At 54.5% G+C, this 21,708-nt stretch overlaps 11 protein-coding genes across 11 annotated transcripts; 7 read left to right on the top strand and 4 right to left on the bottom strand.

Annotated features, from left to right (window-relative positions):
* Nucleotides 1–197: 197 nt before the first annotated feature.
* On the top strand, nucleotides 198–1,143 carry VTN49DRAFT_7428 (uncharacterized protein; the record flags this gene model as incomplete). The annotated part of the gene is made up of 2 exons (XM_069415696.1): nucleotides 198–221; nucleotides 271–1,143. 2 exons carry the CDS (start codon nucleotides 198–200, stop codon nucleotides 1,141–1,143), a joined length of 897 nt encoding a protein of 298 aa, XP_069271789.1.
* An 899-nt stretch (nucleotides 1,144–2,042) lies between these two features.
* VTN49DRAFT_7429 (uncharacterized protein) lies at nucleotides 2,043–4,348 on the top strand (the record flags this gene model as incomplete). The annotated part of the gene is made up of 3 exons (XM_069415697.1): nucleotides 2,043–2,723; nucleotides 2,948–3,407; nucleotides 3,456–4,348. 3 exons carry the CDS (start codon nucleotides 2,043–2,045, stop codon nucleotides 4,346–4,348), a joined length of 2,034 nt encoding a protein of 677 aa, XP_069271790.1.
* A 124-nt stretch (nucleotides 4,349–4,472) lies between these two features.
* VTN49DRAFT_7430 (uncharacterized protein) lies at nucleotides 4,473–5,661 on the bottom strand (the record flags this gene model as incomplete). The annotated part of the gene is made up of 4 exons (XM_069415699.1): nucleotides 4,473–4,574; nucleotides 4,629–5,284; nucleotides 5,347–5,561; nucleotides 5,621–5,661. The coding sequence occupies 4 exons, from the start codon at nucleotides 5,659–5,661 to the stop codon at nucleotides 4,473–4,475; spliced, it is 1,014 nt and encodes a 337-aa protein (XP_069271791.1).
* A 626-nt stretch (nucleotides 5,662–6,287) lies between these two features.
* VTN49DRAFT_7431 (uncharacterized protein) lies at nucleotides 6,288–8,467 on the bottom strand (the record flags this gene model as incomplete). Its single annotated transcript, XM_069415700.1, has 2 exons — nucleotides 6,288–7,118; nucleotides 7,166–8,467. The coding sequence occupies 2 exons, from the start codon at nucleotides 8,465–8,467 to the stop codon at nucleotides 6,288–6,290; spliced, it is 2,133 nt and encodes a 710-aa protein (XP_069271792.1).
* Nucleotides 8,468–8,660: 193 nt separating this feature from the next.
* VTN49DRAFT_7432 (uncharacterized protein) lies at nucleotides 8,661–9,941 on the top strand (the record flags this gene model as incomplete). Its single annotated transcript, XM_069415701.1, has 2 exons — nucleotides 8,661–8,715; nucleotides 8,773–9,941. The coding sequence occupies 2 exons, from the start codon at nucleotides 8,661–8,663 to the stop codon at nucleotides 9,939–9,941; spliced, it is 1,224 nt and encodes a 407-aa protein (XP_069271793.1).
* A 2,564-nt stretch (nucleotides 9,942–12,505) lies between these two features.
* VTN49DRAFT_7433 (uncharacterized protein) lies at nucleotides 12,506–13,470 on the top strand (the record flags this gene model as incomplete). The annotated part of the gene is made up of 3 exons (XM_069415702.1): nucleotides 12,506–12,747; nucleotides 12,809–13,072; nucleotides 13,134–13,470. The coding sequence occupies 3 exons, from the start codon at nucleotides 12,506–12,508 to the stop codon at nucleotides 13,468–13,470; spliced, it is 843 nt and encodes a 280-aa protein (XP_069271794.1).
* A 425-nt stretch (nucleotides 13,471–13,895) lies between these two features.
* VTN49DRAFT_7434 (uncharacterized protein) lies at nucleotides 13,896–14,657 on the top strand (the record flags this gene model as incomplete). The annotated part of the gene is made up of 3 exons (XM_069415703.1): nucleotides 13,896–13,901; nucleotides 13,976–14,096; nucleotides 14,245–14,657. 3 exons carry the CDS (start codon nucleotides 13,896–13,898, stop codon nucleotides 14,655–14,657), a joined length of 540 nt encoding a protein of 179 aa, XP_069271795.1.
* A 416-nt stretch (nucleotides 14,658–15,073) lies between these two features.
* On the top strand, nucleotides 15,074–17,397 carry VTN49DRAFT_7435 (uncharacterized protein; the record flags this gene model as incomplete). The annotated part of the gene is made up of 8 exons (XM_069415704.1): nucleotides 15,074–15,223; nucleotides 15,293–15,669; nucleotides 15,723–16,233; nucleotides 16,397–16,503; nucleotides 16,563–16,740; nucleotides 16,790–16,873; nucleotides 16,938–17,286; nucleotides 17,336–17,397. The coding sequence occupies 8 exons, from the start codon at nucleotides 15,074–15,076 to the stop codon at nucleotides 17,395–17,397; spliced, it is 1,818 nt and encodes a 605-aa protein (XP_069271796.1).
* Nucleotides 17,398–17,430: 33 nt separating this feature from the next.
* VTN49DRAFT_7436 (uncharacterized protein) lies at nucleotides 17,431–18,483 on the bottom strand (the record flags this gene model as incomplete). The annotated part of the gene is made up of 3 exons (XM_069415705.1): nucleotides 17,431–18,196; nucleotides 18,262–18,374; nucleotides 18,427–18,483. The coding sequence occupies 3 exons, from the start codon at nucleotides 18,481–18,483 to the stop codon at nucleotides 17,431–17,433; spliced, it is 936 nt and encodes a 311-aa protein (XP_069271797.1).
* Nucleotides 18,484–18,764: 281 nt separating this feature from the next.
* On the top strand, nucleotides 18,765–19,217 carry VTN49DRAFT_7437 (uncharacterized protein; the record flags this gene model as incomplete). Its single annotated transcript, XM_069415706.1, has 3 exons — nucleotides 18,765–18,771; nucleotides 18,821–19,123; nucleotides 19,177–19,217. The coding sequence occupies 3 exons, from the start codon at nucleotides 18,765–18,767 to the stop codon at nucleotides 19,215–19,217; spliced, it is 351 nt and encodes a 116-aa protein (XP_069271798.1).
* A 158-nt stretch (nucleotides 19,218–19,375) lies between these two features.
* Nucleotides 19,376–20,965, bottom strand: VTN49DRAFT_7438 (uncharacterized protein; the record flags this gene model as incomplete). The annotated part of the gene is made up of 4 exons (XM_069415707.1): nucleotides 19,376–20,464; nucleotides 20,516–20,587; nucleotides 20,637–20,740; nucleotides 20,803–20,965. The coding sequence occupies 4 exons, from the start codon at nucleotides 20,963–20,965 to the stop codon at nucleotides 19,376–19,378; spliced, it is 1,428 nt and encodes a 475-aa protein (XP_069271799.1).
* Nucleotides 20,966–21,708: the final 743 nt, after the last annotated feature.

Raw genomic sequence — 21,708 nt, forward strand, 5'->3', positions numbered from 1 at the left:
GCTTCACGTCATTAATCTTTCCTGCGGTCAAGGCCAAAAGGAAGACGGCCAGTTTGATGCCAACTACTCTTACCTGCCAATCCAGTAATTACTTCCTAATTAGGTTAAGCGTACCCATACCCTACATGATCCGCAACCTATCTGAAGTCCTGGCAGCTCAGTTCCACGACGATATACCCAGGCTGATCTTGCTCAAAATGGCGGAATATTGGAAATCCACGGTAGGTTGCCCCAAATCAGAATTTACTCTACTTTTGCTGACGGGAATAGCCACGATACTGGTGCAAGCAATGCCAAGTCTACGTCCGCGACACCCCGTTCGAGCGGAACCAGCATGAAGCCACCGCGCGCCACCAGGGCAATCTCAAGCGCTTTCTGCGCGAAATCCATCGCAACAATGAGCGACAGGAGCGCGAGAAAGAGCGCGCCAAGAGCGAAGTGGAACGATTAAGGAGCCTCGCTGGGGGATCGTCGGCGGCGAGAACTGCATCGACATCATCTCAGAGTCGACCAACTGTATCAGCTCCCCCGCCGCGCCAAGCCACGGTGGAGGAACGAAAGAAACAGATCGCGCAGCTTGCTGAGATGGGAATCGCCGTGCCAGATGAGTTCCGAAGGGACCTGGCGCTGGCGGGAGAATGGCAGACGGTTTCGGAGCGGGTGATTGCGCCGAAGAACGAGGAGGAGCAGGAGGATAGCAAACCTGCAGAGTCGACGGCATTAAATATTGGAGTCCGGAAGCGCAAACATGAGGGTGATGATGACGAGGATGCGGAAGAAGAGGCCAAGGTGTTGGATTCGAAGCAGCCTCGAAAGGCATGGGGTTCGGGGTCCCGGGGCTACCCGGGTGCGGCTGGGGACGATGATGATCTTGATGCTCTCCTGGCAAAGACATCGAACCTGAAACGGAAAGAGAAAGAACTGGCCGGTGTAGGAGCGGCGTCGGAACCGGAGGTTAAAGCGGAAGAAAAGGACACGACCGTTGCGGAATCTTCAGCGACAGGAACTCCGGCAGCTGACGCCGACGCGACGGTGAAGAAAGAGGAGCCAGAGAAGGAGAAACCTTCTGATGGGGCCGCTCCTGCAGAGGCTGCGCCAGCTGTTGTGTTCAAGAAGCGCAAGAATAAGGCTGCAAAGAAGTGACTTGTTGGTGGCCATGAAGACCCTGTTCACTCTTGAATATTGAGATCCCACATGGGACAATCTTGCCCTGCTCTCAGTGTCCCTCCCATGCCTACTAAAGAGGGATCCAGCACAGCTTCGATTGATGCCGCAGCCGTGGCCCAGACTGCCCGGACGATTGCAGGTCAATACAGCGCATGGTCTGCATGTTTCTAACATGCGCCTGTGATTCTTCGATGCAGAAGTCATGTACGCTACTGTAAACCGACCAGCAGCTCCAGCAATCACAGGCTTGAGAGATTCCAGCTTAGCTTCCTGATTAGGACTAGCGTACTATCAGATTGGGACTCCCACGAGAGCTCTTCATAAATCTTTCAGTTGTGTGAACGCCTTCTCTTTTTCCAAGCCACAATTGCTTTTTTCTGTGTTTTCAGGCGTTGTAGCGTGTGGTGATTTTTTGACCTGCGAGTCTGCGTTTTCCCTCTATCTCCAAGTTTGTTCGTTTTCTCTGCGCTGATTCCGAGCTTCCAAGTCTCCGCCTCGTCTTATTTGGGCCCGCCTGAACCGCGGTGTCCGGCTCGGCGGACTGATTCCTCTGTGAGTTCCTCTGCGTGACCGGGTTTTGATTGTGAGATTTAGCCGATGATGTCGTCGTTGGGATTGTGCGGCGCAGATCAAGCAGCCATATCAGCGCTGCCCGCAGCGGTGAGCGCGTGCAGCTTTCTGCACATGCAAGCCAGGACACAGCATTCGGGAATTATGCAATTGCTTGATCTACGCACGAACGTCTAGATCGCATTCTTGACAGCTTGCGCTGGTTTACACTGCTGGGCTGGCATTGCGTGCTAACACTCAATTCTAATAGAATTCCTGTCGAGCCTCGCATCGCTGCAGATTGGAACGGTCCTGAGGTCAGAATCATGTCCGAGCAGCCCTCGGAACCCCCGTCAGAACAACATCCGCCTGCTGTCCCGGCGGCCACGGAGCCGGCGCAGGTGACTTCCGCTCCCCCAGCGCCGGCTCCGGAGACTGCGGCACCGACTGCCACGACGGCTCCTCCTACAACATTTGCTGCTCCTCCCGCTCCTGTTCCCGCAAGCACCGGTATGACGGACGCCGCGCCAAACCCTGTGGCAGCACCGGCGCCGGCGCCAGCACCCGTCCCGCAACCCTCTCCCGCTGCCGCCCCGGCGACCCCAGCGACGACTGCAACTCCCGGGACTCCAAACCCTGCGCCGTCAATGCCCTCCGCAGCCCCGTCCGGATTTCCCGCATCGGTGCCAGTTTCGAACCCTCCCCTGCAAGCGACAGCGCCTCCGCCGCAGATTCCCCCATACCATGCCGCCCCGGATGTCTCGAGTAATAATATCCCCCAACAGGCACAAACACCGATGGGCTCCTCGATGCCGCCGACCATGCCGCCCATGTCCATGGGTCAATACACGCCTGCGTATTCGCCGAGTGTGTCGCAGATGAGCGTCGGGAGTCAGATGAGCTACCAGCTACAGAGCACTCCGCGGTCCAAGCAACAACAGCCGCATCGAGAAATCAAGAGGAGAACAAAAACTGGCTGCCTGACATGTCGAAAACGACGAATAAAGGTAAGTTTGTTATTTAGTTTCTTTGTAGAAACACGTGATGGTTGTGGAAGCTCGACGCGGTGCGGGTGCAGCATAGTTTATCGCTTAGCCGCGCCCTTAGCTCCATCCCACTTTGATGCGGCCGTGTCCACCCGCGACACACGCCCACGCGCAATTGTCGCACTTTTTGGGAATTTCTGCAGTGAATTCCGGTGGCGCTGACATGCGATTGCAATTGTGGTTAGTGTGACGAGGCTCGTCCAATCTGCCGAAACTGTATAAAGAGCAAGCGTGACTGCCTTGGCTACGATCCCGTGTTTCGACAACAATCCAATCCCTCTGGTGCGCCGCCGGCTTCGACTGCACAACCCTCGCTCGTTGTGAATCCGCAGAATCCGCGGCAATCCCAGGATCCTCAGACCCCGTCGTATCCTTCTGCTCCCCCGGGTTACGTTCCCGCGTCGGCACAGCCGTTTGCGCCCTCAGTCCAGTCAGACTCGTCCGCGCCGTCGCCCAAACCCGCGACGCCGAACACGCAGGCTCGCAGTACCGCGGAGCCCTCTGCAGAAGCAAGCGAGACCATGTCTGCCATGGCGAGTGTGCAGGACACCTTGGATGGGACTCTGTCGCTGCCTGCGGGGACTCCGTCGACCACGACGACGCCTGCCATGCCGTCCGGGCAAGTCGAAAAGATCGAGAAGACAGGTGAGTTGACAGATGATATTGTGCCAGAATATTACTTACATGTGACAGAAAAAGTCAAAATACAAGACTTGTTCGCTCTACGGGGCATCCCGCCTCCGCCTCACTATCCAATTGCTCCTATTCCACAAGTCCGACTCAACACCATCCAGGCGGTCTACCACCAGTATTATGCACCAGCAATTGATAAATTTCTAGAGACACGGTGGTTCCGAGAACAGGGCCTGTCGCTGCTGCTCACCAATGCCCAGCTAATGGCACAGTATTCCGCACTGCTCGACTTGTTCGACGATCCGAAGATCAAGCTGGAGCCGCCCGTGATGTGGCGCGCGGAAAGCTGCGAGGCGTTGGTGGTGTGGGAGACCATGTGCATCATCCGGACAGCACGACAGATGGTGCTCAACGGCAACCCCTCGCCTCCCAATCCAGACCAAGAGTTGATGACTGCCGCCAATCGATTCGACGTTCTGGAGGCACTCATCACGGATGACCATCTGCGAGAAAACCCCCTGCGGGACGACCTGGCCCGGGCGCTCCCTGTGAACGAGAAGTCTCTTGACGATCAGCTGCGCCTGCGGTCGCTGAACTTCTGGAACAGCATTGGCCATTTCCTGACACTCTATGACAACGAAGCCTCATCGGCGGTGGAAATTGACGAGACACTGGCGCGAGCGCGTGACGTTCTGGACGAGATGGAGAACCGGGACGTCATCTACTCCTTTGCAATCGGCCGGCACCTTGGGCAGCGCCTGACAGATTATCAACAAAACAAGCCACCGGAAGGAACCTCTGAGGACGAGCGAGATCCATACACTAAGCTCTACGTGGCGCAGCGGTTTATCCAACAACAGTCATCCAACGGGACGAACCAGATTGTGCAGCGGCTATGCGGGATGGTATGTCGACTGTGGGAGCTGAAGGGGCTACTTTCTCGGGAGTCGTGATGGGTTAGCATGGCGTTTGGTGTTGGGTGGCACGAGTCATGTACGAATATATGTAGAGTATGATACCTCAATGAGTACTGTATGAGTACTGTATGATTTATGTCTATTCAGTAAATACAGGTGTCTATTGTAGATTTGCTTGCTCTGGAACGATGCTCTTGAGCTTCCCTGTCTCCAGCGCCCGTCGGACATTATCAATCGCCCATTCTTCCATAGCCTTGCTCGTCTAAACAAATCAGCGTCTTCCTTCCGAGAGCAAAAAGGAAGTTCAATAACTCACCTCCAATGTCCAAGTCCCCATATGCGGCACTAGTATCACATTCGGATTTTTCAACAGCCCCGGATGCACCGTCGGCTCCTCCTCAAACACATCCAGACCCGCGGAAAACACCTTGCCCGAATCCAACGCCTCCACGAGCGCCGCCTCATCCATGACCGCCCCACGCGCGGTGTTCACAACTACCACCCCATCCTTCATCTTCTCAAACTCCTTCTTCCCAATAATATGCCGCGTGTGCGGATTCAACGGGAGATTCAGACTCAGCACATCGCTGCGGGCAAGCAGCTCATCGAACGAGACATACTCTGCCTCAATTGGCTCAGCGAGCTCCGCCGGCAGCGGTCGTCGGTTATGGTAGATGATTTTCATGCCGAATGCGCGGGCTTTGCGCGCAAGATTGCGGCCAATCCCGCCCATACCCAATATACCGAGAGTCTTACCCTCAGGATCATGTCCCAGCGGCGGTGGCGGGTTTCCGCGCCACTTCCCCTCGCGGAGAGCTTGCATGCCTGCATTGAAGTTGCGCAGGGCGCCCAAGATGAGAAACATGTTGACATCGGCAGTTGCGTCGTCAACCGCCGTGGGGACGTTGGAGACGAGAATGCGGGGATTGTGTGCGGTGCAGTCATCTACGTCGATTTGGTCATATCCAGCTCCTAGATGCTCATCAGTACCTAACCAGCCACTACAATATGAGTCGAGAGGGAGGAGAAGATACCGCAGTTGGCAATATACCGCACACTACTCGGCAACGCATCAAGCAGCTCCGCATCAATCCGGCCCGTGATCTGCACGGAGCTCAGCGTGCGATAGATGGCGACAACGCCGTCGAAGCGTCCGCTGCGGCATTCGGCGAGGAATTCGGCGCGGTTGGTTGCATCGGTGGTGACGAGGTCGGCAATGGAGGAGAGGGAGTTCCAAGCATCAGTGGCGCTGTCATTGTCAGCTTCTTTTCTTCCTTGAGGTAAAAGTATATGTATATGGAGTCGTACTGCCAAATCGTCCCGATGCAAAGGGCTTTGGGGCGGCTCATGGTGAGGGCTACTTGATACTAGTGGATTATAGGGCTAGATGTTGGGAGTTAGGTTCGTCAATTCGTGATAGATCTAAGAGATTGTATTCATACCTCACCGGGCTTGAGATTCCCTGACCAATCTCTTGCTATGAATCAGCTCGACCACGAGTGGGATGTCAATCGTCAATCGATGTTGATATTTTTCCCGATGTTTTATCTATCGCTCGTCGTTAAGAGCGAATCAAAACGAGGGGCTCCCCGAACCTTTCGGCTTTCCTCCGAGCGGGGGAGTTTTCCGTACGGTATGCACTCCGTAAATTTTACGGGAGCCTCTTAGGAGATTGTATTCAGGAACACTGCCTTGCTTGTTTTGAGCAGCGTTGAGGCCGTATTTAAGTGCATGACTGGGGGACAGTCAAACGGGGCTTCGAATACTTCTGGCAAACAGACCTGCACGGTGCAAACGGGCTTGAGGAACAGAACGGTTGTGCAACTTGACAGGTCATTCACAGCGGAGGTAGATAGTATCAATCCATGTGAGCCAGAACGATCATACCGGCTTCAATCTGATATGGTATTATACTCTAGTATCAATCCGTATTATTGAGTTCATTCAATGATAATACTCTCCGTCCATAAGAATGTCAAACTGGGTTCTCCTCCGTCAATATCCGAGTCCAATCAAACTTCCTCCACCGCTTGCGGAACGGCTCGACTCGGCGGTCTCCGCTGCGGCTCCATTTCCCCTGCCGCTTGATGACGTCCGGCGGCAGATCGAGCATACCGCCGATGGTCTCCCGCGCAAAGAGATCCCCGCGGGGCCACCGATGCGGATTCTCCACGACATGGCCAAGCCCGCCGTCCAGCTCGAACCAGACGTGGAAATAGGGCATCTCCTTGACCAGGGTCTTGCGGAAGGCCATCCGGCCCAGCCCTTGCTTGGCCTTGGCCAGCGTATCGATCAGCTTGCGGTGCTGTGTCCACTCTGAGTCCGCCGCTAGGATGGCTTCGCGGAAGAACGCCGGCGACGTCTCGCCCAGCGAGTACGGCAGCGGCACCGCCTCCAGCGCTGCGTGCCGCTTGCGCTCCGGATGCGCCGCGTTCTCGTAGAAGATCACGTCGCGGCCCTGGTCGTGGTACATCCGCGTCAGGCTCTTCATAAAGTTGCGGATTTCCTCCCACTCGTCGTCGTCGCATTCGAGCAGGTTCGTGTGGTGCTGAATCGGGACGATCGTTGCGCTGCCCTCGCTGAGTTCCGGCTCCGTAGGCAGCGTCAGGTATACCCTCGTCGCCAGCGACACCACAGGCGCCACTGGTGGTGTGTCGGTGTCTTCATGGAAACACAGAGGGCAGTTTTCCAGGATTCGGTTCATGCGATGGAACTGGTTGATGGCCATATTTTTCAGGTCCAATTCAGACTTTTGAACCCGTTTCGCCAGCTTGGCAGCGTTGTCATCCATATATTCAAGATCATTCTACTTCGTTAGCCTTCTCGTAGAAATATGGTTCGAATCAAACTTACAGTAAAGTTGGCATCTCTTGCAATCCGCTCGGCCAGCCGGTACCCTTCACCGCCAGGTTGCCCTCGCGTCCGCCGCTCCTCCCGGATCATATCCTCAATCGTCATGTCCTCATTCTCCTCGACCTTGCCACGCTCGCGCCCTCGTCGAGTAGTCACGGACTTGACTTCACCGCGGGACCCGCCCGCCAGCATCCGGTTGTCCATGACACCGAGGACGACCGTGTCAGCCTGCTTGTTGTTGGCCATCATTGCGGCCGCGGCAGTGTATTCCTTCTCCAGCTCGGTCGCCTCAGGAGACCCCTTGAGCTTGGCCTTCATCATCTTGGCTCGAAGCCGGTTCAGCGCTGTGGCATCCAGGACCTGCGTCGTCCGCGGCGGGGCATCCGTCTCCATCGGCTTCCCTTGCTCCTGAGTTGCAGGCTCTGGGACGGCCTCTTTCTCCTTCGGGCTGCGGTGAGCTCCCTCTTTCAGCTTGCGCTCCTGGAAAAGCTCGCCGGTCGGCTTTGTTTTGCCTACATAGCCCTCGCCGTATCTCTCACGCCGGTCGAGCTCGATTTCTTCCTCGCGCGCGTCGTCAAATGAGCGTAGATCCCCAAACCGTTCGATGGCAATCTCTTCGACAGGCCGACCCGTCTCCTTGGCCTCTCTGTAGACCGCTCGTAACTTGGTCATCCGCCACTGCGACCCTTCATCGCCAAAGGTATAGTCCACCTCATGTGCAGCAGGTTCAGTCTGGATCTCTTCCAGAGCCTTGCCATCTCGCAAATCGCGTAAATGGGTATTCAGCTCTCTCTCATGAATTTTCATCTCAAAATCTGCTTGTAACATCTTGCGTTCGGGCTGCTCCTGCTCACGGCGCGGGCGCGAGATATAATCGACATCCAGTGCCGACGGCGCCTCCATCCATGCATCGCGCTTCAATTGCGGAGCAGGCTCCTCGCTCACGACAATGTGCTTCTTCTCCGGCGACCGTTCGCGGCTATGGCTATGGTCGTGGTGTCGATGTCGGCGCTTGTGACTCCCATGATCGTCGGAGTCGCCATTGTCGTCGTGGCGCGATCGTTTATGTCGATGATGGCGGTCATCGTCGTCATGGTGGGCGCGTTCGCGAGACCGTGACGACCGGCGGTGGTGGTGATGGTGGTGATGTCTGTGGTGCCTGCGTTCTCGATCCCGATCGCGATCGCGTTCCCGGTCGCGGTCACGGGCTCGTTCTCGGTCTCTGCTCCTTTCCCTTTTTTCTGATCGTCGCTCTCGCTCGCGACTCTCTGCAAGCGATCGTTCAAAATCCTCAAGTGTCATGATGCGGATTGTTGTGTTGGAGTAAAAAAAAGCCTGGAGCTCCGCGGCGGACTGAACGGAATGACGTCTCAACTGAACCACGGCTCCACTTGGGGTTCACCTTGAAAATTCAACTTTTTTCTTCGCTTCTCGACGAGCTTCGCAAAAAATAGAGAAAAATAGAGTTCTACTGCCATAATCTCTGCCTTCCATCATGACGACCGCAGCAGCGCCGTCGCCGGTCGCCGTGGTCTGCATCGGCATGGCCGGTGAGTCCTGTTCCCCTCCACGATCGTGAACAGATCAGAGATCTGACTTGAGGTCAGGCTCTGGCAAGACGACTTTCATGCAGCGTATCAACTCGTACCTCTACTCGCAGCGCAAGATTCCCTACGTGTTGAATCTCGACCCCGCGGTGCACTCGGTGCCCTTTGAGAGCAACATTGACATCCGCGACTCGATCAACTACAAAGAGGTGATGAAGCAGTACAATCTGGGCCCCAACGGCGGCATCCTGACATCGCTGAACCTCTTCGCTACCAAAGTCGATCAGATTATTGCGCTGCTGGAGAAGCGGGCGTCGCCTGATCCGGCAAAAAATCCCGGCGCCCGACCGATCCAACACATCCTCGTCGACACGCCGGGACAGATCGAGGTGTTTGTGTGGAGTGCGTCGGGTAGCATCCTACTGGAAACACTGGCGTCGTCATTCCCGACGGTCATTGCCTATATCATTGACACGCCGCGTACGAGCTCGACGAGCACGTTCATGAGTAACATGCTGTACGCCTGTAGTATTTTGTACAAGACTAAGCTACCTATGATCCTTGTGTTCAACAAGACGGACGTCAAGGATGCCGAGTTTGCCAAGGAATGGATGACCGACTTTGATGCCTTTCAAGCAGCTCTGAGGCAGGAGGAGGATGCCGGCGTGTTTGGCGCCGACGGAAGTACGGCTGGCTTCGGGGCCGGCAGTGGGTATATGGGGTCGCTGCTGAACAGCATGAGCTTGATGCTGGAGGAGTTCTACCGCCACCTGAGCGTTGTGGGCGTTAGCGCAATGACCGGTGACGGCGTGGAAGAATTCTTCCAGGCTGTCGAAGAGAAGCGGCAGGAGTTTGAACGGGACTACAAGCCGGAACTGGAGCGCAAGCGCCAGGAACGCGAGGAGCAAGCGGCGAAGCGCCGAGAAGTCGAGCTGGGCAAGCTGATGAAGGACATGTCGATGTCCTCGTCGACAACCAAGAAAAAGCGGGATGAGCCGGAGACAGTCAGCGATGCTGAGGAGGAAAATGAACCCGAAATTGGACAGCCAATTGATGCTGACGACGACGATGACGATTCTTCCGCGGATGACGTCCCTCCTTCCAACGACGACGGTGGGCTGACGCAGAGATACAAAGAGGCCTTGGCTGAATCCTCTAGCCGGGATCCTGTCCCGACGCACGAAGAATTGAGCTTCATGAGGTACCTGCGCTCGAGCGGTCAGTCATGAGGGGACGGAGCCAGCGAACAATTCTGCCATTGATTCGCCGAGCTCCTCTCGATGGAAAATTTACGGTCAGCGGTAGCAGCGCTAACCTCTGCGGGCTCGGCCGGGGGTGCGCATGTTCCTGTCAATGGTCTTCTTTGTCTGGCAAATATGCAAGCTCAGCCTGAAACTGCGCACATGAGCTACGGTTAGAATAGTGTTCGCTCCGAGCTGCCAGACTTGCATCGGGGCACATCTCATTCCCGCCACCCGCTTCAAGAAAATTCCGGGGGTTGGCTTGTCAAGACTAACCTTGTGCAATACACGGTGACTGATGGTTTGGAAAACGTTGAAATGGGCCCTCTACTACAACAATTACTCTGTACAGTATTAGCAATCGCATCCCCCAAGCTACGAAAATTTGATGAAACCGAGGATGAATGCTTCTTGGCTCTTTGTTTTTGTCCATATTTCCGCAAGCCGTAGCTCCGAAGTACCAATCAAAGGACGGCTTGGAATTGTTGACTTTGAGCCGGTGAATGGAAGTAGTTGTCCGTGTGGGTGCGTCCTTGGAGCACGGGTACTTCTTTCTAAAACGTACCGGTATTGCAAGGGTACATCTTTGCCGACGTACGGAGTACTTCCCATAGTTTAACCCAGTCAGTGCGAGTGGGATGTCCCGTGGTCTAGGTAAAAAGCCGGTGGCTGTGCCATTGAGTCAAAGAGCTTGTAGGGCTACGGTTAGCTCCATCTTTCATTTCATGGTCTGGGCAAATGCCTACTGTCTATCATGAGCCACTCATTTCTAAATCTCTCCGAGTAAAGGCCGTAGTTAGTACGGAGTACTCCGTACAAGGGTACTGTTCGAACCATCCCACGACATCCACGTCAAGTTTCATCAAGCCGGATGATCAACCTTTAGCTAGGGCCCTGCATAGGGTCGATCCGTTACCTAAACGTGCGATCTACGGAGGGTATGCTCGTGTCTAGGGTCCAAGGCCATGGCCATTGCCGCACCATAGTGTATCCATCTAGCCATTCAGCTGTGCTCAGACGGAGAAAGTGAACTAAAATGAGTTAAGAAAACCATGCCAGGAATAAGTCTGAAGTAGATCGTTCCCGTCCGCGTTGCCTAAATCTGAATCTCCGAGGGATGCTTGTTAGGATGTACTTACGATCCTCCGTTCAGTTGGTTTCATAGCCTAGGTTATTCGTGTCTCGTACTCGCACGGGCCGTAGAGTAGGGCCGGGGAACTATACTCCGTTCTTGAAGCTAATTTCGGGGATCCCTGTTCCCCGGAGTGTCGAGGACGCTGAGTGGCAGAATGGCAGAATGGCTGAAGTAAACCTGGAAAAAGGCGTCCCATTGTCGCTGAAGATCCAGTCAATCGGAACAAGCATCCATATGCAGGGGCCTGCTGCGAGCTTTCCATCATTGTCATGCCGCAATGACGTTGCTCACGGTTCACTTTGTTGTCCGTACTCCTGCCTGCAATTCTTTGATGAAACACAGTTTGATTATTAAGTGGACACCGGGATGGAGCTTGCGAAGCGCGAAGTTGCGAACCATTATCTAGTCGCACTGGAATCCTGGATGGCAGATGCAGTGATGGGCAAACTTGCAGCTGCTTGAATCTTGGGATGAAGTTCCAGACCCTCCCTTTCACCAAGAGCAGCTAGCTTTACACGTGAGCTCCAAGAATCAGCCAACCAAGACAGGCGAAATATGTGATTATCGACCATGTTTTGCAATCATTTTCTTGCGATCGTCAAAAGGGGTTAAGACCGGGGATCTGATCACTTCCAGGCAGGATTTAGGGCACCGATTTAGGTTTAGGGCACTCGGATCTGATCCTTGTAATCCCGGCCGGGAACCCGGGAAGCGGGTCCGCGCTCCACCAGGAGGATTTGACTCGAAAGTCGAACACACGAGCCTGTTCACGGTCGTCACAAGGGAGGCAAAAGAAACGACGAAATCACAATCGCATGACGAAGGTTGGGGAAATGGAGGGTTCTGATTCGTGAATATTGATCGATCGGAGTTCAATTCGAGTCGATTGATCGAAACTTTATCGATTGACCCAACTTTAATGCCGCGTCTTTGCTCCTTGATTGAGCCCTCAAACAGTGTCAATGTTTTCGGTCCGCCGTGCATGAAACGAGTCTAAGTTAGGAAAATCAAGTCCCTGCCGGGTGCTTCGGCGTTGGGAAACCTTGTCATCATCTACCTGCAGGTTTTCTGGCACGTCAAAGCGAGTAATGAGCAGGGCCGTTTCCGAGTCCCCAACTGCCAGGATGGGAAATCGTCAATATGGCGGAAGATATGATCTGGAGCTTCTTTTAGAAATGAAAGCTAGGATGCTCTCGTGCTGCGGCTGCAGAAAGGGAAAAGCGCCGAAGCTGGAAATTGTACCTGTGATATGTAGACAATAGGTGATTCTTGACCAAATAGTCATAGAGGCGACTCGCTGAGTATCCAGTGAGTTATGTCTGCCTCTGACTCAGTCTTGTGAATATTCACCTGCCGATCGTTAATTAATAACGCCTGACATAGTCACAAACTCACTCACGATCGACGTATATAAACAATGGGGCAGTCGATGAGCAAGTGCAACATTTGGCTCCGAAAACGCGTCCATCGTCGACGGTTGAAAAAAACCGATTCTCGTCCTTGTCCGCCCCAAGAATCGTGCGAGACGGCCATCGATCACTCCTTGAATCCTCACGACATGGGCTCCCAACTCGAAAAGATGCCACAAGCGTGTCAGAGCGTTGCTCCTCACGAGCTGTCAAACTGTCCAGAGTACTTGAAAATGGTTAATGGGTTACCGTACGTTGGACCCTACCTATCCTAATCTCGAGCTAAAATTAACGTTGTGAAACCGAAACAGCTTCCGAGCCCTCACCTCTGAATGCCTGCTAACCATGAAGATCATCGCGCGACGATTCTGCGCGCGATACAACTCGGACGACCTGGTTCTTTCGGACAACTCGATGCCCCCCGCGGAGCTCTTCCGAGCGCTGCGCAGCGAACGAGCACGATTACTACGCACAATTCTCGGCAACGTGTCGGGCAGCATCGTTATCGAGCCGCCGCTCAATTTCCAGTACGGATGCAACATCAGCATAGGGGATCAATTTTATGCCAATGTTAAGTGCGTCGTGCTGTCATCCCAAAGCCAATCACTGTATGATCTGACGCTCTGTTCTTTGCAGCCTCCGCATCCTAGACAGCGCGCGAGTCACCATCGGCGATCGCGTCCTTATCGGGCCCAACGTCACTATCATCACCGAGCGGCACGACCCGGATAATATTCAGTCGCGGCGCGACGGCATCGTCTACGCGAAACCGGTCACCATCGGGGACGACTGCTGGATCTGCGTGGGAGCGACGATTCTCCCGGGCGTCACAATTGGCAATGGCTGCACCATTGGAGCGGGCTCGGTGGTGACGAGGGACATTCCACCGTTCAGCGTTGCGTGGGGGGACCCCGCGCGGGTCGTTTATAAGGTGCACGACCCAGATGCGCGCCAACATCTTGTGATGGAGTGAGATTGAACACGGTGTACTTGTCTGGACATCATTTGGCGTTTTGAATAGACTTGGTATCGGTTCGGGGGCCATGGATGTTTCGTTTTTGGGTGCATGTTGCTTCGGGTTTGTGCCTCAGTCAGGAAGTCAGGAAATGCCAAGAAATAAAAAAAAGATAAGAAATGATCGTCGATGCAAACAAGACAAACTTCGAGGGACATTCGCAGCGATGATGTCATCATTGCACCCAGTCTGGTAGTTGACGCCAATAATGGTCTGTGACCGAGCCTGTACAGTTTACGGATACAATAAATATACGACATCAAAAGGTATATCTTCACTGAGGATTTAAAAGAATCTGAAGTGTGTGATTTCATCTGCGTTCTGCCTGGAATATCTTTACGAGCAACGCCCGAGCTAGCTGTGAAAGCTCAAGATCAAAAACAATGGACGTATGTTGGCAACATGCATGAATGCCATGCATTGGCAAAAATCTCTCCGTTTGCGCTGATTTCCATGCTTTTAGGTCTTTTACGCCTACACCTACGGCACAGCGGCATGGCTCGGACTCAAAGGGCTGGCGCTAGTCAGCGGTCCAAGGCTGATCGTCACTTTGCTGCTGGATGAATCACGGGTCACGCCTTCCGGTATGTTTCATTCACCCTGCAGGTCCCTGCTTTCGATCTTGCCCAAGGCAACCGATGCATATTCTGGACTCGAACTATCCTCGAAGCCAATCGGCTAGCACGGGTCTCGCCCGCAAATCTATGTTCGAAACTAACCCTTGATCTCCAGACGTCGAGATCTACTTCTCCCGCAGCTTCGGCCTTGCCCTGCTTGCCGTCGCTCTCTTGACCGTCATCCTAACGGGATCTATCCCGCTGACCGCCGAATCCGCAGAAGGGGTCTCCACGGATGAAACCGACCCGCGCGCTCCGTACGCTGTGCCTGTGCTGTTCATCACCACGTTGTTCCACGCCGCCCTGGCGTTCTACGATTACACCTGCTACACACTCAGCGGGCAGGTTGCGCTGGGGATCGGCACGTTTGGGTCAGGTATCATCGCGTCTGTGGGCCTCTGGTGTTTGCTGTTCTCGACGACTCGCGGGAAACTTGATGCGAAGACGGGCGCAGATAAGAGAACCTCCGGGTTTCCGTTTAAAAATGCTCAGGCGGACAAGAGGTTTGCAGAGAAGAAGGGGCAGTAACCCAGTGGTGATGGGTATGTCGGAAAGGTGCAGTTAGTGCCGCTTTTAAGTCAGGCTGCACGCCGTGATATTAGATGGACGTGGGGCTTTTCTAATGCCGCAATGTATATTATACCGGAAGAACAAGAACAATGCCATTGATCCTCGACTCCAGATCAGATTTCTCTAAGATAAATTCGTGAGATTCCTTCAATGGCCCCCTGCAACATTCTCGACTGGCAATGTCGGGTGAGTTACCCTGCTAATCTTATCAATCCGGATCAACGATCTTCCGCCCCGACCTTACCATCCGCGGTAAAGATTCATTGCCGCTTCAACTTGACGTCGTGAGATTGCTCAGCTTCGATCCTTCGAAGCCCCAAACGCTGGTGCTTTTCTTGTCCTCTGAATGATTGAGCTTTTCAGAGAGTAATACAATGGATGGCACAGAATTCCAGCATCTACCGGTGAATCTCTCACTGGGGTCTGGCCAGTTGCCTCATGGCTTCGATCCCGGCAACCAGACATTCTCTGGGTTCACGTCCATTGGCGAGATGGACTCGGGGCTGGCCACGGGTAACGGGCTTGTCAGTGATGTCACGGAAACCAGCATGTAATGTTGAGCTGATCATTCTGACTTGGGTCTGGTAACCCAGGGCCCAGCCGTTGTATCGCGTTCCGGCCCTCAGTTTTCCGCCGGCACGGAGCAATTTGATTCGAGGAGCGGAACAACTGCACAATATACAAATTCCCAGTTGCGGATCGCTAGGATGGTTCCGCAAAGACGTCAGTCGCAGACGACTAACAATATCTCTCCGGAGCAGATGGATTTGGACGTGATATTACCGGCCCATCTGCAGAGTGAGAGCGATGTCTTCACCGGATCTTCCTCCAGCCACGGAATGACCGCCGACAAGCAGGAGAGTAACCGATTCGGCGGAGGTATGAAGCTGGTTCCCAGCCCGCCCGACTTGGACGCTTGGAGAGAGCGGCTATTCAATGTGAACGAGACCATCACCCTGACCGAGGAGCAGTACGTGGACCTGAAACCGCATCGCAGGAAATAGAGCTAATCCTATCCTGTAGGTTCCAGACATACTTCCCGCACGTCGACAATGTCTACTCGCATCGCTCCACGCAGCGATACAAGCGCAAGCCATTCGTCTCGCACTACTGGGACTGCCGCCTCAAGGGACGTCCACCTGGGACCCCAAAGTCCAATGATCCGAACAAGAAGAAACGGAAGCGAATCGCGCGACAGAGGGATCTTTGCGACGTCAAAATCAAGATCACAGAGTACTTCCCGGCAACCGAGGGTTCGAATGCCGATGCGTCCTCCGCGGGGAATGCCAATGGCCCTTTCGCTTCAAATGGGCCATCGCAGCCACCAGCTACCCAGCCATTTGGGGTACTTGCTCCGAACCCGGCGTTTCCGGCGGGCCATCCAGGGGCTCGCGGACAGCGTTATTATACCATTCAGAGGGTCAATGCGAACGGTGGAGGCCATCGCCATACGCTGGAGGAAAGCGATCGAGTCAAGAAGAATAGCGTACAGCGGATGCTGCTCAAGGAGGCCAGGGACCGGAAAAAGGCCAGGGTAGGTTGTGTCGCTAGTTCCCGCTCGCTCCCACTAAGCGTTGCTTACGTCATGTTCCTGATTGGCCATTTGGCCCCTCATGTTCCCTGATGTCATCCCCAACTGTATCTCCAAATCGTCCCTCCACTGCACGAACATATACAAAATGGCTCACGCGCAGCAGTCTCAGGAGCAAAAGACGTACCATACAAAGGCCACGGGGGATGCTCTCGTGACTGTAAAGGAACATTCCAAGGAATGTGATCTGAAACTCTTCTCCGCCTGCTTCTGGTATGCGTCTTTCTTCCTTATCGTCATGAATTGGCGTGACTAACGCTGAGAGGAACAAGCCCTTTTGCTCAACGGGTTTGGATTGCCCTCGAAGCAAAGGGGATTCCATATCAATACATTGAGGTTGATCCGTATAAGAAACCTGATGTCCTTCTCGAGGTGAACCCACGAGGCCTTGTCCCTGCACTGAGACATGGCGATTGGGGGTGCTATGAAAGCACTGTCCTCTTGGAATACGTCCGTCTCCCGCTTCAATTGGATAGGCCCTTATTGACGTGTGGAATAGCTGGAAGATCTCGACCAAGGCACTCCACTGCTCCCCCGAGACGATCCGAAATTGCGCGCTCATTGTAGAGTTTGGGCGGATCATGTATGTAGACTTTGAGATCGTGCTTTCCATGTTTGTCCTGGGTTCCAAATTAACCCTGCTCTAGGTGAATCGCTCCATTATCCCAAGTTTCTACCGCTTTCTGCAGGAGCAGGATCCGCAGAAACAGATCGCGTACGCCGAGGAGCTAAGCGCCGCGATCACGAAACTTGTTAACGCGGCGGACGCGAAAGGCCCATTCTTCCTGGGCCCTAATCTGTCGTTTGTGGATGTGCAGATCGCGCCGTGGGTCATCCGGCTGCGCCGCGTCCTCAAGCCGTACCGCGGATGGCCAGAACCCGAAGCGATCGGCAAGCGCTGGGCGGCTTGGGTCCAGGCCATTGAGGAGAATGAACACGTGAAGGCAACCACAAGCACCGATGAGCTTTATCTGGATAGTTATGCGCGATATGCTGGTAAGCGATATCCCTTTCCTTTTCTCAGAATTCTTGGCTGATGAGGCAGAAAATCGGCCCAATACGTCACAATTGGCGGACGCTATCAATGCGGGACGCGATCTTCCGTGAAATCTTCAGACCTCGCGGGTCTATGTAAATAAACTAGCCGTAGGAATGTTGCCGGTTATTGGCCTGGCTCCCATTTCCGCGTCCTCTATGTTGAAAGCCGAAGCCACCACGTCCGCTGTTCTCGGGGTTCCTAGGCGCTCGGATCGGCTGCTGTTGGCGTGGGCTCTGCGACCGGTGCTCGCCGTCGGCCCGCTCCGCGGACACGGACGAACCCTGCCGCTCACGGCGCTGTAGGAAGACAGAATTCGGCTTCTGCGAGTAATTCGGATCGTAGAGTTGGCCTTGATGGCGGGGCCGATCTCCTCGACCACCTCCACGGCTGCGGCCTCGTCCACGGTGTCCGCCGTCAATGCCATTATTATTGTTGGCATTATCCCTCCCCTGCCTCGGCGGTGTGGCACTCCCGCTCCGCGCCGGCGACGACGTCCCGGACCCAGGATTCGATGAGCTCGGCCCAAACAGCCGCTCGCGCACCTCCTCGTACTTGCGCTGCTTCTCCTCGCGCTCGCGCAGGGCTTTGGCCTGACGCTCTTCGGGGGTCATCTCGGGTGGCTTGTTACTTGCCTCCGACTCGCCATCATTGTCGTCGTCGGATAAGCCGTCATCCGCAAGCGCGAGGCGCGCCAGGCCCGCGGTCGCAGCGGAGGTAATCTCGCTGCCGGCGGCGACAACGGAGGAGGCCTGCCGCGCGATGACCTGCGGCCGACGGCTGAGGACTTTAACGGCGGGCTTGAACTCGGATTTTAGGGGGATATCGGATTTGGTGGACTCAAGAAAGTGGAATGTTTGGGGAGATTCTCTGTTTGTCATACCATCATTAGCGAGACCTCTTCTTTGCGAAATTCTGGGTTGTGGTGCATTTACGCTTCAGCCCATAGTTGTCTGTTAAATTCCGCTTGCGCGGCGCGGCGCTGCGCTTTGGCGACTTTTGGAGGGACTTTCTTTTCGGGTTCGGGAGGGGGAGAGGCTTCTGCTTTCTGTGTTGTTGTTTAGGAACGGTCCCAATATTCCGCGATGAAAGACACGTACATCGGCGATTTTCTCCCAGTCGTCATCCCATGCGTCCGGGATGGATGCTTTGCTCATGGTGCCTGAGTTTGCAAGAATATTTCCGTGCCGAGCAATGGACGAAATAAAGACTAATAATGTGTATGGGCTTGAACGAGCACAATGCTTGTCCAGAGCGAGGGTCTGGCAGGAGAAGAGAAAAAAATGAGTTTCGGTGGTGCGACGCGCTTTGGCTACTCTTCCACCTCTACTCCGCTGCTGGGTTCAGCCTCAAATCTGTAGACCCTCACTTCAACTCCAACACCACTACGAACTGACCAAAACCACTTTAAGAACCAAAGAAGTTGAGATTGCCCACCATGGCTGGTACGATCAACGCTTCTTTTGACCCAGTCCTTTCTAACTAACGAAATAGACTACGACTCGGAGATGCTCTCCTCCAGCCCTGACTCGCCTACCCCTCAACAACACGCTCCCACCCACCGGGATTTGTCTCCGCCGGCATCCCAACCACAGAGGCATTCTGGAACCCCTCCGCCTCCTTATTCTTCTGTTCCCGGTGTTGCTGAGTCGACTGCTGCTGCTGGAGCGGGGCAGTCCCAACAACAACAGCAGGCCAAGGAACAACAACAGCCCGGTGCGTCGTGGATGAATCCCCGGGCACAAGAGGAGTATAATCGGGCGATGGAGCATGTTGTGGATCAGGATTTTAGTCTAAGTGAGTGATCTTTTGGATCTAGCTGAAGGATTTGCGGCTGATTATTGCGTCAGAGTGTTTCGGGGATTTGTACGATGAGAGGGAGTTGGAGTAGTAGGTATTGAATTACATCTCGGGTTCAGGCGTTATGGTTCGTTTTTGTCTATGTCTCGGCGGAGTTGGTAAGGACGATTGATTTAGAGGATTAGTTCCAAGTGTCATGCATTACAACAGTTGAATAAAAATAACAGTTTCTATACAAAGTCTACTCTACTACCGCAGTCTCACTAACATCCGATCTGGCGACTCAATGTATTCGCGGACCTTGTTTGCCATGCGTGCCATAGTCGCCCCGTCAATCACGCGGTGGTCCGCGCTCCAACTGAAGTTGACCACCTCTGCCTTAGTCACTTGGCCAGCTTCGTCGAATACGGGCACCGTTCGGGATCGGCCCACGCCGAGGATGGCGACCTCCGTCGGCACAATTACGGGCGCCACGTACGTGCCGCCAATGTTGCCAATGTTGGACACCGTGATGGTGCCGCCGCTGAGATCAGCCGGCGTGAGTTTCCCTTCCCGGCCTAGAGCAGTTAGTCGCGCAATCTCCTCTGCAATATCCGCAATGGACCGCGCGGCGACGTTCTTGACGTTCGGCACAATGAGGCCCTGCGGTGTATCCATCGCAACGCCGATATTATGCTTGGACCGCATGATCAGCTTCGGCTGATTGGGGTCGCTGGTGTCCAGTTTGGCGTTGAGGATCGGGAACTCCTCCAGGGCCAGGGACACTGCTTTAATGATGAAAGGCAACGCAGTGATTTTTTGCGGCTGCGCTCGGTCACTTGCGAGCTTGCGCCGGAGAGCCGACAGAGCGGTGATGTTGATCTCGTCAGCGTAGAGGAAGTGCGGGATAGTAAGGGACTTGGTCATGGTCTTGAACATCTGCGACTGGATGTGCGTGAGCGGCTGCACAGCCTCTGTCTGTGTCGTGTCGACGGATGCAACTGGACGAGCAGCTTCGGTGGGCCGCGCCAGCTGCGTCTCGGCTTTGGCCTTATCGCGCTGCGCGACGTAGCGCAAGACATCCTCCTTGAGTACCCGTCCGTCCTTGCCCGTTCCGTCGACGTCAAGAATATTCACATTGAGCTCTTTTAGAAGGCCGCGGACAGCTGGTGTTGCTAGCGAGGCATGTTTGCCCTTCGGCTTTTGCTCTGATTGTACTTCTCGAGGTGGTGCCGGTTGAACCTCGCGGGTCTCAGGTGATGGCTGTGGTGGCTGTGGTTGCGGAGGGGTGTCGGCTTTCACAGCCGGTGCACTCTCGTCGGGGTATTTTGCATCATCGACTTCAATATCGCATAGCGCCTATCTCGACATCAGCCTATAATGCATGATCTCATCGCACTATCTACGCACCTTTCCCGTTGGCACTGTATCGTCTGCCTGGAAATGTAGCTTCTTGATCACACCCTCATATCTTGACGTAATCTATGCCCATCAGAACATCTGTAGTGGAATTGGCCGGATGATCACCTACATCATCCACCGCCTTGTCCGATTGATACTGACATAGCGGGCTCCATTCCTCAACGTGCGCGCCCTCTTGGACGTACCACTGGATGATCTGGACCTCGGTGATTCCTGAAACAACAAATCAGCCAATTGACCAACAATACGGCATCGTCCAGGCGGTCTCAACGAACCCTCTCCCACATCCTTCAAAATCTGTGATCGAATCCCGCACAGCGCTGCTGAAGCATGGAATGCCCGTCTGCGGCTGTATGCGGCGGAGCCCAGCGATGTTATCCGCGGGACGGCCGAGCGCGTCGGTACTAGGAGCTGCCGGGAGCAGCGTAACCACAACATACTGAATTAAACCGCAATCGAAAACGCTTCAGCGGTCCTACGAAAAGAGAGAAATTTATGATTAACCGCCATGCGGAGAGCCGGTGTCCTGATGGTTGATATGATGTCCTACAGTCTGGGGTTGTTATCATTCAACCGACGATAGCCGATGGGAAGCGTCACACATGACTGATAAGCCCTAGCCCTAGGCCCTAGTCCCGAGGTTGAATCTGCGGAGTGCCTGTTCAATATTAAGCGGGCTCAATATCCCCTCTTTCGCTGGCAGATAGGCTACTCGCGATAAGAGTCTAGAGGTGTTCCGTTCTGCCCAAGAGTTCGGCGTGAGGATCAATTTCATGTTTCTCCAGTTTTTGTATTTTCAAACTGCATGATGATGGTCAGAATGGGTCCAAACCCCTGGTCACGTAAAGTGACTTTTACGTCCCAGGGGAACTCTTAGCGGCGATACGCCGACCATCAGTTCATTGTCAGCCTGATCTTAGCTAAGTTTTAATCCTCTCCGGGTGCCCAAAGCATAAAGGCACTGCGTGTTTACCGCCAATCATGTTCGAAACAGCCGACCACGCCGTCCTCAGCTCGATGGATCCTGGATGCGCAAGCCCCGCCGCTAGCTCCGATCGAACACCAGCTGTGGCTTGGATCTGCATTCGCAGAGCGGGGCGGTTCGTCCGCTGATAACAACTACAGTAAGGATTCGTAGGTAAAGGGATTGACCGGAATTGCCCTGAGAGAGTCTCCTCCCT

Source organism: Thermomyces lanuginosus (assembly GCF_041956635.1).
Source record: "Thermomyces lanuginosus strain ATCC 200065 unplaced genomic scaffold VTN49scaffold_7, whole genome shotgun sequence".
Taxonomy (NCBI): Eukaryota; Fungi; Ascomycota; class Eurotiomycetes; order Eurotiales; family Trichocomaceae; genus Thermomyces; species Thermomyces lanuginosus.